Here is a 13,885-nt window from a genome sequence, read left to right on the forward strand (position 1 = left end):
GAGTAATAAAATATATTATAAAATATACTTGTATAGAAAATAGAATTTGTATTATAATGAAGAAAAGTTGAACTTTTATAGCATGCTTTATCACTTAAAGGGTTTTCCCATCTTGCCATCTCAGTGAATGGACAGGTATCTTCACATATATGGATCTCTCCTTTTGATTCTATCTGCTATTCATTTGCATCTTGTTCTCTGCTCACCACAGCCAAGATGCAGGCAACAGGGAACCGCCATTCTCAAGAAAGACGCAGCAGGTGGGACCCTGTCTGTAGTTTATGTTTCTCTGTATGTTCAATAAGTGACTGAACAAAAGAGAAATCTACATCACAGCAATATTTGGTGTGACCACCCTTTGGAGGAGTTCTGGAAGTGATAATATGGTCCACGCAAGCCCTGGTCTCAACATAACGTCTATCAAGAAGAGACAAGAAGGATTTGAGCAAGCATACATCGTCTACATCCGCCTGTGGTTACTTCTCCAAGATGTCTGTAACAACCTCTCTGCTAAGTTCCTTCAAAAACTGGCTGAGGCTAATGCCCCACTTAGCTGGCTGAAGCAAAAAAAGGGCTGTGGGAAAAATTATGGCGGCCTCCTCTGTGGATTTTCTACTTCCATTATACCTATAGGGAAACCGCCAGCGTATTCCATAGGTATAATTGACATGCTGCGATTTTCAAAATTTCAACAGGATTTCCACTGCGCATATTTTTCTGCAATATGTGGATGGGATTCGCTAGATATCATCAAACTGCAGCAATTTAACCAAAGTAGTTGGTAGTAGTTCGGGTTAACTCTGCTAAATCTGTATAAGGCACAACTACAAACTAAAATAAGCCATTTTTATGTTACAAATGTATTGCTGTTTTCTTTACATGACATCTGTAGACTTTCTGTGTTTATTAATCATGAATTGTACCTGACCTGTGGTAAGGCTGCGCTTGTGCTGTGCAGATCAATCATAGCAAGAGAAGGAATACGAGACTCTGGTATTGTCTTATTTTCTTTCTTCACCAGTTTTGAACTGCGAACTAGAAAACAATATGGAAATTGTCTGACATCACAAATACAGAAAACACAGATAAATATTACAGGTAAACAAACGAGCATGTTCAGTATACAAAGCTTATTTTTTTCTAGAAGTAAATAGTTATGACAACTTGTCTCTCTGGAAAAGCATGACCTCACTGTTCCTACATGCAGAAAGAAGTCTTACATTGCCTTCACCAGCAGGGAATACTTGCTAATGAATAGTCTTTAATAGGTAGATTTATGACATATTCCCCACATAACATACAATCCCTAAGAGATCCATGGTGCACAAACAGCAGAGATATACTGAGTTTAAGATATCCATTTCCAGAACTGGAATCTGACAGTTTGCTGTTCTAACCACAGAAAACAACAATACAGGCTTTTGTGCTAGTCCTTTTCGCCAAGGTTGTGTAGACAGTCACAATAGCCAGACAATCAGTGTGCCATTCTGTTTCTAATACTTTAGAACAATGTGTTGTTCCTATAGTGGCGACACATCATCCAGTGTTTAGCTGAATAGTAGGGTGTGAATTTAGTAATGTTTCTATTTTTTAACCCATTTAGCTTTTTTTCTAAATAAAAATCTCATTGGACAAACCCTTTAAAAGTGAGAAACACCTTTAACTCACATAAACAGTTTCATGGGCCCTTGTGGGAGCTGTGAAGCTAGACTCGATAACTCAGAGCAGACCGTGTCCCTGTTTGTTTTGTGGTGTAGGATCATTCATTGAAGTGTATGGGTCCGTGGAAAGCACAGAAGTACATGGATGCCATCTGGACCCATACATATATACGGTTATATTGTAGTCACAGATCACAGCTGTATCATAATGGAGCCAAACTAAATAGCAACCAAAGAGCAAGACTTAGGGATAATAAATAGCAAGTAATGATCCTTTGTGGTTCCTTTTATTTTTGAGTTCTTGACTGGAGGGTCACTTTAGGATTTAAAGAAACAAGATGATAAAATACTCACCACTGTAAAGACTGCCAACGTCTGTGCTCTTCAGTTCTGGCAAGTGGCCATAGCTGAGCTCAGGCAATCTCATGTCAGCTCTTGAGAACTCCCACTTTTTCTTGTTCAGTTGGAGAGGGCTCTTGTCATTTCCAATCTACATGTAAATGTGTTATACCATGACAACTTGACACAGTAGTATTTATGCAACATAGGTCAAAATGCCCCTGATCCCCATCGCAATTTGATATCAATGCTAGTTGTTAAGGGAGATATACTGCAAGGTGTTTGAAATGATTTTTAATCAGATTGTTGTATGCATTGTTGTATAGTTAAACCATTTCCTCTTGTTAGAAACACTCTCATCCCTTGGCATCACGGATCTCCTTATACCTCACCAATCGCACATTCCACGTCTCCCATTCACATACCACCTCCTCACCACGTCCTCTTTCTGTAGGTGTCCCCCAAGGCTCCGTCCTAGGATCCCTCCTGTTCTCCATCTACACCCTCACCCTTGGCCAACTCATAAAATCTCATGGTTTTCAATATCATTGCTATGCTGACGACACTCAAATATATCTCTCTGGACCAGACATTACCTCTCTGTTGTCCAGAGTTCCAATGTGTCTAGAGGCTGTAGCCTCCTTTCTCTCCTCCTACTTTCTCAACTCAAACCTAACATGGAGAAAACAGAGTTCATTATCTTCGCCCCACCTCATATGGGCCTTCTACCTGACCCATCTATCAAAGTTAATGGAACCACACTTACCCCTGTCCCACAGGTCTGTTGCTTTTGGATAACTTTGGACTCTGACCTATCCTTCGAGTTGCGACACTTCCTGCCGCCTCCAACTCAAGAACATCCATCCAATCTGCTCTTTCCTCACCCCTGAAACTACAAATATGCTAGTCCATGCCCTCATTATCTCCTGCTTGAATTACTGTAACACCCTTCTCCATGGACTCCCAGCTAACACCCTCGCCCCCCTCAAGTCCACCTTAAACTGCGCTGTTCTTCATCAGCCTCTCCCAATTCCTTCAATAGTTACCCATTGCCCAGCGAATAGAGTTCAAAATACTAACACTGACATACAAAGCCATCCACAACCTGTCTCCTCCATATATCTCTGACCTAATCTCCCGCTACCTGCCCACACGTAACCTCAGATCCTCCAATGACCTCCTACTCCGCTCTGCTCTCATCCACTTTTCACACAACCGTCTCCAAGATTTCTCTTGTGCATCCCCCATACTCTGGAACTCCTTACCAAGACACATAAGACTGACCCCCACAATCACAGGCTTCAAGAAGGCCCTGAAGACTCACCTATTCAGGAAAGCCTACAACCTCCAATAACACTACTGTCACCACACCGCTATCCGAACATTCTCTCCCCTTACCTTCTGTCTCTATCCCTCTTCCCTCATAGGCTGTAAGCCCTCGCGGACAAGTCCCTCTATCTCACTGTACTAGTCGGTCATTGTTAGCATTATATTTGTTTGTATATTTTATGTACTGTGTCTGTAAGCCCTCAAATGTAAAGCACCATGGAATTAATGGTGCTATATAAACAAACAATAATAATTATAATAATACACACACATTTTCTTGTACATTTTGCTTGTATCATATAACCAGAAAGGGCTGAGAAAAAATAAAAGTTAAAGGGGCTCTATCATTGGGAAAAGTCATTTTTAACTAAGCACATACTTGCATAGCCTTTAGAAAGGCTATTCCACATATACCTCTTGTATGTAAATCACCTCAGTAGTTTTTGAATGAGCCCGTTTTTATCCATATGCTAATTAGCCTCCAGCGTCACTCCAGAAGTGTCTGTGAGCACCGTCTGCTATTCTCTGCTATGTGTGTGAGAGCAGGGAGATTAGTCATCAGCAGCAGCCTGTGCTGTACACACAGTACACAGTGCTCGATGAGACTTCTGGGTGCACGCTGGAAGCTAATTAGCAAAAATGGGTTCATTCAAAAACTACTGAGGTGATTAATATACAAAAGCTATGTGTGGAATAGCCTTTCTAAAGGCTAGGTATATGTTTAGTTAAAAATTACTTTTCCCAATGATAGAGCCCCTTTAAGCCTCAGTCTGTTATGATATTTATATCCAGCCTTGTAAAGCCTCTCACTTATTTAGCAGTATCAGACAGTTTCTCTTCAGGCATTATTTTTCTGCTCTCTGGGTGATGGCTACAACCTGTGTTTACTGGCGATGGCCTATAGGAATTAAAAGGGAACTTGTCACCATGAAAATGCTGTCTAATCTGTAGGCATCATGTTGCAAAGTACAATTACCTGAGCAGAGTGATATCCTGAATCTTTTCTAACAAAACTATATAACTTGTCATGTATTCATTTATTTCACTGTTCTTTCTAAGCTTGGAAGGAGTTATTGAGTCATGTAGGCGGTCCTAACACGGATTAACAGCTATCTCTATAAGAACAATCACTGTTAGGACCGCCCATTTGACATAAATACTCCTACTAAGCATAAAATGAACAGATAAATAAATGAATAGATGATAGATGATAATGAATCTTTTCCCATCAAAACTATATATCTGCTCAGCTCACCCTGGTGCCTGCAGATTATATTGAATTTCATGGTGACAGGTTTCCTTTAACCCCTTCCCGACATGCGCCGTAATAGTACGGCGCGTGTCGGGTCTGTAACTATGGCGACCGCCCGGGAGCCGGGCGGCCGTCATAGCCGCCGGGTGTCTACTGCTTTAAGCAGTAGACAACCGGCTCTAATGCCTCCGATCGGTCCCCGGACCGATCGGAGGCATTAACCCCTCCGGCGCTGCTGTCAAAGGCGCCGGAGGCGCCATTTTCGCCATTTTGGCAAGGATCGCCGGCTCCTGGAGCATGCTCCAGGGCCGACGTCATGTTGCAGTGACAGCCGGGAGCCTTGTTAAAGGCTCCCAGCCGGTCTGCAAATCCTCTCTTTTGCAGGCTGGTGTATACAGCCTGCAAAAGAGATGATGCTTTTTTGCAATGCATTAGCATTGTAATGCATTGCATTAGTGATCAGACCCCCTGGGGTTCAACACCCCTAGGGGGTCTAATAAATGCAAAAAAAAAAATAAAAAAAAAAGTAAAAAAAAATATAAAAAAATATAAAAAGTATTAAAAGTTCAAATCACCCCCCTTTCCCTAGAACAAATATAAAAGTAGTTAAAAACTGTGAAACATATACATGTTAGGTATCCCCGCGTCCGAAATCGCCCGCTCTACAAATCTATAAAAATATTTTTCCTGTTCGGTAAACGCCGTAGCAGGAAAAATAGTCAAAAGTGCCAAACCGCCGTTTTTTCACTGTTTTAATTCTGATAAAAATTTGAATAAAAAGTGATCAAAGCAATAACATTTCCCGAAAATGGTAGAACTGAAAAGTACACCCGGCCCCGCAAAAAAAGACGCCCTATGCATCCCCATACACGGACGTATAAAAAAGTTACGGCCGTCGGAATATGGCGACTTTTAGAAAAAAAAAAATTTAACACCGTTTTGGAATTTTTTTTAGGGGTCAAAATGTAAATAAAACCATATAAATTTGGTATCCCTGGAACCGTACCGAAACACAGAATATAGGGGACATGTCATTTTGGCTGCACAGTGAACGCCGTAAAACCAAAGCCCGTAAGAAAGTCGCAGAAATGCATTTTTTCTTCAAATCCACCCCATTCTGATTTTTTTTCCTGCTTCCCAGTACATTATATAGAATAATTAATGGTGGCATCATGAAGAAAAAATTGTCCCGCAAAAATTAAGACCTCATATGACTCTGGGAGCGGAGAAATAAAAAAGTTATGGGGTTTAGAAGGAGGGGAGTCAAAAACGAAAAACAAAAATCAAAAAATGCCATCGGCGGGAAGGGGTTAAAGATGAAGTTTTGAGTGGTTGCTGCAAAGAAAATTCTCTGTATCTTGGTAAGCAATAGAGATGAGCGAACACTAAAATGTTCGAGGTTCGAAATTCGATTCGAACAGCCGCTCACTGTTCGAGTGTTCGAATGGGTTTCGAACCCCATTATAGTCTATGGGGAACATAAACTCGTTAAGGGGGAAACCCAAATTCGTGTCTGGAGGGTCACCAAGTCCACTATGACACCCCAGGAAATGATACCAACACCCTGGAATGACACTGGGACAGCAGGGGAAGCATGTCTGGGGGCATAAAAGTCACTTTATTTCATGGAAATCCCTGTCAGTTTGCGATTTTCGCAAGCTAACTTTTCCCCATAGAAATGCATTGGCCAGTGCTGATTGGCCAGAGTACGGAACTCGACCAATCAGCGCTGGCTCTGCTGGAGGAGGCGGAGTCTAAGATAGCTCCACACCAGTCTCCATTCAGGTCCGACCTTAGACTCCGCCTCCTCCGGCAGAGCCAGCGCTGATTGGCCGAAGGCTGGCCAATGCATTCCTATGCGAATGCAGACTTAGCAGTGCTGAGTCAGTTTTGCTCAACTACACATCTGATGCACACTCGGCACTGCTACATCAGATGTAGCAATCTGATGTAGCAGAGCCGAGGGTGCACTAGAACCCCTGTGCAAACTCAGTTCACGCTAATAGAATGCATTGGCCAGCGCTGATTGGCCAATGCATTCTATTAGCCCGATGAAGTAGAGCTGAATGTGTGTGCTAAGCACACACATTCAGCACTGCTTCATCAAGCCAATACAATGCATTAGCCAGTGCTGATTGGCCAGAGTACGGAATTCGGCCAATCAGCGCTGGCCAATGCATTCTATTAGCCCGATGAAGTAGAGCTGAATGTGTGTGCTAAGCACACACATTCAGCACTGCTTCATCAAGCCAATACAATGCATTAGCCAGTGCTGATTGGCCAGAGTACGGAATTCGGCCAATCAGCGCTGGCTCTGCTGGAGGAGGCGGAGTCTAAGGTCGCTCCACACCAGTCTCCATTCAGGTCCGACCTTAGACTCCGCCTCCTCCGGCAGAGCCAGCGCTGATTGGCCGAAGGCTGGCCAATGCATTCCTATGCGAATGCAGACTTAGCAGTGCTGAGTCAGTTTTGCTCAACTACACATCTGATGCACACTCGGCACTGCTACATCAGATGTAGCAATCTGATGTAGCAGAGCCGAGGGTGCACTAGAACCCCTGTGCAAACTCAGTTCACGCTAATAGAATGCATTGGCCAGCGCTGATTGGCCAATGCATTCTATTAGCCCGATGAAGTAGAGCTGAATGTGTGTGCTAAGCACACACATTCAGCACTGCTTCATCAAGCCAATACAATGCATTAGCCAGTGCTGATTGGCCAGAGTACGGAATTCGGCCAATCAGCGCTGGCCAATGCATTCTATTAGCCCGATGAAGTAGAGCTGAATGTGTGTGCTAAGCACACACATTCAGCACTGCTTCATCAAGCCAATACAATGCATTAGCCAGTGCTGATTGGCCAGAGTACGGAATTCGGCCAATCAGCGCTGGCTCTGCTGGAGGAGGCGGAGTCTAAGATAGCTCCACACCAGTCTCCATTCAGGTCCGACCTTAGACTCCGCCTCCTCCGGCAGAGCCAGCGCTGATTGGCCGAAGGCTGGCCAATGCATTCCTATGCGAATGCAGACTTAGCAGTGCTGAGTCAGTTTTGCTCAACTACACATCTGATGCACACTCGGCACTGCTACATCAGATGTAGCAATCTGATGTAGCAGAGCCGAGGGTGCACTAGAACCCCTGTGCAAACTCAGTTCACGCTAATAGAATGCATTGGCCAGCGCTGATTGGCCAATGCATTCTATTAGCCCGATGAAGTAGAGCTGAATGTGTGTGCTAAGCACACACATTCAGCACTGCTTCATCAAGCCAATACAATGCATTAGCCAGTGCTGATTGGCCAGAGTACGGAATTCGGCCAATCAGCGCTGGCTCTGCTGGAGGAGGCGGAGTCTAAGGTCGGACCTGAATGGAGACTGGTGTGGAGCGATCTTAGACTCCGCCTCCTCCAGCAGAGCCAGCGCTGATTGGCCGAATTCCGTACTCTGGCCAATCAGCACTGGCTAATGCATTGTATTGGCGTGATGAAGCAGTGCTGAATGTGTGTGCTTAGCACACACATTCAGCTCTACTTCATCGGGCTAATAGAATGCATTGGCCAGCGCTGATTGGCCGAATTCCGTACTCTGGCCAATCAGTGCTGGCCAATGCATTCTATTAGCTTGATGAAGCAGAGTGTGCACAAGGGTTCAAGCGCACCCTCGGCTCTGATGTAGCAGAGCCGAGGCTGCACAAGGGTTCAAGCGCACCCTCGGCTCTGATGTAGGAGAGCCGAGGGTGCACTTGAACCCTTGTGCAGCCTCGGCTCTGCTACATCAGAGCCGAGGGTGCGCTTGAACCCTTGTGCACACTCTGCTTCATCAAGCTAATAGAATGCATTGGCCAGCGCTGATTGGCCAATGTATTCTATTAGCCTGATGAAGTAGAGCTGAATGTGTGTGCTAAGCACACACATTCAGCTCTACTTCATCGGGCTAATAGAATGCATTGGCCAGCGCTGATTGGCCAGAGTACGGAACTCGACCAATCAGCGCTGGCTCTGCTGGAGGAGGCGGAGTCTAAGATCGCTCCACACCAGTCTCCATTCAGGTCCGACCTTAGACTCCGCCTCCTCCAGCAGAGCCAGCGCTGATTGGCCGAATTCCGTACTCTGGCCAATCAGCACTGGCTAATGCATTGTATTGGCTTGATGAAGCAGTGCTGAATGTGTGTGCTTAGCACACACATTCAGCTCTACTTCATCGGGCTAATAGAATGCATTGGCCAATCAGCGCTGGCCAATGCATTCTATTAGTGTGAACTGAGTTTGCACAGGGGTTCTAGTGCACCCTCGGCTCTGCTACATCAGATTGCTACATCTGATGTAGCAGTGCCGAGTGTGCATCAGATGTGTAGTTGAGCAAAACTGACTCAGCACTGCTAAGTCTCTGCATTCGCATAGGAATGCATTGGCCAGCCTTCGGCCAATCAGCGCTGGCTCTGCCGGAGGAGGCGGAGTCTAAGGTCGGACCTGAATGGAGACTGGTGTGGAGCGATCTTAGACTCCGCCTCCTCCAGCAGAGCCAGCGCTGATTGGTCGAGTTCCGTACTCTGGCCAATCAGCGCTGGCCAATGCATTCTATTAGCCCGATGAAGTAGAGCTGAATGTGTGTGCTTAGCACACACATTCAGCTCTACTTCATCAGGCTAATAGAATACATTGGCCAATCAGCGCTGGCCAATGCATTCTATTAGCTTGATGAAGCAGAGTGTGCACAAGGGTTCAAGCGCACCCTCGGCTCTGATGTAGCAGAGCTGAGGGTGCACAAGGGTTCAAGTGCACCCTCGGCTCTCCTACATCAGAGCCGAGGGTGCGCTTGAACCCTTGTGCAGCCTCGGCTCTGCTACATCAGAGCCGAGGGTGCGCTTGAACCCTTGTGCACACTCTGCTTCATCAAGCTAATAGAATGCATTGGCCAGCGCTGATTGGCCAGAGTACGGAATTCGGCCAATCAGCGCTGGCCAATGCATCCCTATGGGAAAAAGTTTATCTCACAAAAATCACAATTACACACCCGATAGAGCCCCAAAAAGTTATTTTTAATAACATTCCCCCCTAAATAAAGGTTATCCCTAGCTATCCCTGCCTGTACAGCTATCCCTGTCTCATAGTCACAAAGTTCACATTCTCATATGACCCGGATTTGAAATCCACTATTCGTCTAAAATGGAGGTCACCTGATTTCGGCAGCCAATGACTTTTTCCAATTTTTTTCAATGCCCCCAGTGTCGTAGTTCCTGTCCCACCTCCCCTGCGCTGTTATTGGTGCAAAAAAGGCGCCAGGGAAGGTGGGAGGGGAATCGAATTTTGGCGCACTTTACCACGTGGTGTTCGATTCGATTCGAACATGGCGAACACCCTGATATCCGATCGAACATGTGTTCGATAGAACACTGTTCGCTCATCTCTAGTAAGCAATCTTTTTGTATTTTATGATATTTATATTTATATGGATCAAAAAATTGCCTCAAAAAACAATTACATATAAAAAAGAGATTTTTTTTGTGGATATACAGTACATAAACTTACCAGTGTTGTTACATTAGGATTATAACCCGGGGAAGGCTTTCCTCCATTCTTTTTTAAAGAACTGACAAACATCTTCCCTCTTTCTTCTCCTCTTTAATGAAATAAAAAGGTAATTTGTCATTTACTAGTAATCTAGTAGTACATGTAGCATCAGAGAAAGGTAAAATACAGCTTTGAAAGTAAATGTTTACCCTGGGAAAACCTTCTGTTTCTAGGACACAAATTCTGTAAAAATGCTAAGACTCCCACAAGTCACTAGTACAAAGGGGCGTATGTGTATAAGGATCCATTCTGCTGGCTTTTACCCAAAACAGTTTTTAGGGTCTTTACTATTGGTGATCTTTGCTTATGGTAGGTCATCAATATCAGATTGATGCAGATAATATGCAGCTAATATTCTTAGGCTTTCAATAGGTCATTAATATCAGATCGGTGGGGATCCGCCACACGCCACCCCCACGATCAGCAAATTGAAGAGACTGCATCATTTGTTTAAGCGCTACTGCCTCTTCATTGAATACCAAATACAACGCTATACATAGTATATGATCTGTGCTTGGTATTGCAGAATGGGACTGAGCTTCACACAAGCCATGTGACGTCACTGGCCTGTGAAAAGGCAATGATACTCGTGAAGCGCCACTACAGTTGACTGATCCATGGCAAATATCCTAAGGATAGGTCACAAATATATAAATCCCAGAAAACCCCCTTCAGTGTCTGGGAGAGTACCATTCTGAGCCACTGCACAGAGGATGGAGCTCTTGTATTTCTGCTGTTGTCTCAACCTCTTCAATCAGCTGATCAGTGCCAGTGCTAGGAGCTGAACCTCTACTTCTTCTACTATTCATATAAAAAGCTTGTAAAAATTTTTTGCCACCATAAACTTCTATTGTCTACAGATTGAAGTAATGGCTTTTCCATTGGTGCCTCTCTATAGTATTTCTATTGTGAAGTTATAAATTACTGAAAGGATAAAAGTTATATGCAAAACAACTCAAGTAGTCATGGCGTGCGGGGAGCAGCTTCAGCCTTGCCATGCCTCCTAGGCATGGTTGACATCTCTTTCTCACAGCCCCCTCCCTCCATGACGATATGATGGGATATCAATCATGCCCAGTAGGCGTGAATAGTAAGCCGAATGCATGACTAGGTTGAAGCTGCTCCTCACTCACTGCGGCTACTTATGGCTAAGGCCCCATGTGGCATCCCACAGCAAAAAGCGCTGTCACCGTACGAGACACAGGAAAGTACCTGGGACGTCACTCATATACGCAGTCTGTGACGGAACAAGCTCCTGGGTGCCGGTGGACAGGTGAGTGCCTTTTTTTTTTTCTTAAGGTTTCTTCCCCAGCCTCCTGGTCCAGTACTAAAATTTCCTGGACCACCCCTTTAAGTAGACACAGTGAGTGAGGAGCAGCTTCAGCATAGTTGTTGGGGTGTGTCTGTCCACCCTCCAATGCGATGGTCATTCTTATAAAGAACCAACAGATCCAGCAGATTTACAGACAGACATTTACTGTGCCATATAGGGCTCACAATCTAAATTCCTTTCCTAAAGTCTTTGGGGTGTAGAAGGAATTTGGAGTACATGACAAGAACACAAGCAGGTGTTGTTCTTAGTTGGATTCGAACTCCGAGGTCATAGGACTAACCACTGACCCACCCTGCATGTGTAAGCTGGAGTCAGGTGAAATATCATTAAGACAACAGCTAGTGCAAGCCCAGCTTTATAGAATCAACTGGATACGCATTTATTACTACATACATTTATTAGTCTTTTCAAATATTACATTCATAGGGACTCTACTTACTAACTAACTTACATAAAAACAGTAAGTTACAACTATGTTGTCTCCAGTTACCTGAAGTTGACATGGCTGGAGATAGATGACGCGTTGGTTGAGGACATCAGATGAGGAGAGATGGCAGTAAGGTTGTAACTGATAGGAGGTATGATGCTACTTGGGCTTTTCTGATGATCTAAACTGGTGCTTGACTCTTTCAGTGTGACATAAGGCACTGTTCTGTTTGGAGTGGAGCCATTAAATAAAGTGCTAGCATTAGACGCTACATCGTTCTTCTCACTCTTATCTGTATCCATTTTAATTATCTTGACTTTTAAAGGTTTTGCATCTTTTCCTTTAGATTCTATATTAAAGTCCTGTAAGAAGAAACAAGGAAAATAAAAGGAAATTATAGTGTGAAAGGGGTTTTACATTAAGTGGGAGTCTGACTATCAGCACCAACCAGCTGTTTAAAGGGGCTTTGGTGCTTGAGGAAGTCTTCAGGCTCATCGCCATTTACCGGACACTGCTCCTTACATCTCATCTCTGCTGTACCTGATACTGCGGCTCTATCCATGAATGGCACCAGCTGATTGAGTTCTTGTTTCACATCTATACAGTACATTTGTTAGTCCTACATTGCAATGAAAGAAACCACTTTACCTGTATGGCCAATGCTTTCTTTTCTCCTGGGTAGTCATCCTTTTTGCAGTTCTTAATTTTCCGGGGTGGTGATGGGTGTTCTTTGCAAAGCTTCTGGACTTTGGCACTGATTTCCAGTGAGAACCTTTCAAAAAATGTTACCGAAATAATGATTGCTTTTTATAGTCCCAATCCATACTGCTGGCATTATTATTTCTTAAGAAATATAGTTTTAGTCTACATAAAGTTCCTACTCCATGATTATCTTCACAGTTTCCACTGGGTTATTATATTAATGCCCTACAGTACAATATTTTAGCGTAATATATAATGTTCGAAGTTAGGACATCATTGATCATGTATTACATATTAAGATGTTAGTATAACATAAAAATCTCATTAAAGGAAACCTGCTAGGGAGTTTTGGGACGCTGAACCACCCACAGGTCCTGTGACTGGTGGCCTAGTGCTCCTATAATAACATTGTCCGTGGGCACAATTACTCATAAAAACCTTTATAATTACCCAGAAGTGAGTCTGATGAGTCTTATCAGATTCATCTATGGTTCCTCAGGTCTTTTCCAACTCTTCTCTGAAGTTAGAGAATTACACCTTAGCTTAATTTTGCAGGGGCCCAAGATCTGATGCATGCACATCAAAGACAGGATATACTCCATCTTGTGTAAAGAACTGTACAGGCACTGAGAGTCGCAGGAGTTTGGCAATATTTAGGGTCCATTCACACGGAGGAAAATGGTGAGGAATTTGGTGTGAAATTTCAACGCTGAAAAAAAAGCCTCCCATTGACTTCATGGAGGAATTTCTGCCTAAAATCCGCCTCTATTCATTTCAGTAAGGGCCCCTTCACATGGCGTAAGTGCTCGGCTCATTCCGAGCCGTACACGCGAGTGCTTCTAAACACTTCCCATTCACTTTAATGGGAGTGCGCATAAAGCCGGTTTATGAGCGCTCCCATTGAAGTGAATGGGAAGTGTTTAGAAGCACTCGCGTGTAAGGCTCGAAATGAGCCGAGCGCTTACGCCATGTGAAGGGGCCCTAATAGGCAGATGATGATTATTTTTTTTTTTTCAATGAACAGAAAAAAATAAGCATCATGGCCAAACTCCTGGCAGATTATGCTTGAAAACTCCCATTGAAATGAACCGAAAATGGACAATAACCGCCTTTCCGCCACAGAATTCGATGCAGAATTTGCAAATTCAGCTACGGATTCTGCAGTGGATTTTGTGGAAAAATTCTGCTTATGAATTTCTGAAGCAAAATTTAATAAGAGTTTACCATTGGTGTTATTACTAACTTAGCTTGGTCTCCAAGATAGGCAGTCAGTC

General features: G+C 43.9%; 1 protein-coding gene across 2 annotated transcripts in view; it reads right to left on the bottom strand.

Annotated features, from left to right (window-relative positions):
* CDKL2 (cyclin dependent kinase like 2) overlaps positions 1-13,885 on the bottom strand; it is a 40,904-nt gene that overhangs the window by 683 nt on the left and 26,336 nt on the right. For both annotated transcript variants that reach the window (XM_075285215.1, XM_075285225.1), the window contains exons 8-12: positions 12,558-12,681; positions 11,973-12,271; positions 10,108-10,198; positions 2,016-2,151; positions 929-1,035 (exon numbers count right to left, since the gene is read on the bottom strand). In XM_075285215.1, the coding sequence (XP_075141316.1) occupies positions 929-1,035; positions 2,016-2,151; positions 10,108-10,198; positions 11,973-12,271; positions 12,558-12,681 (757 nt within the window). The remainder of the gene's footprint in view (positions 1-928; positions 1,036-2,015; positions 2,152-10,107; positions 10,199-11,972; positions 12,272-12,557; positions 12,682-13,885) is intronic.

This window comes from Leptodactylus fuscus, chromosome 1, assembly GCF_031893055.1.
Source record: "Leptodactylus fuscus isolate aLepFus1 chromosome 1, aLepFus1.hap2, whole genome shotgun sequence".
Classification (NCBI taxonomy): domain Eukaryota; kingdom Metazoa; phylum Chordata; class Amphibia; order Anura; family Leptodactylidae; genus Leptodactylus; species Leptodactylus fuscus.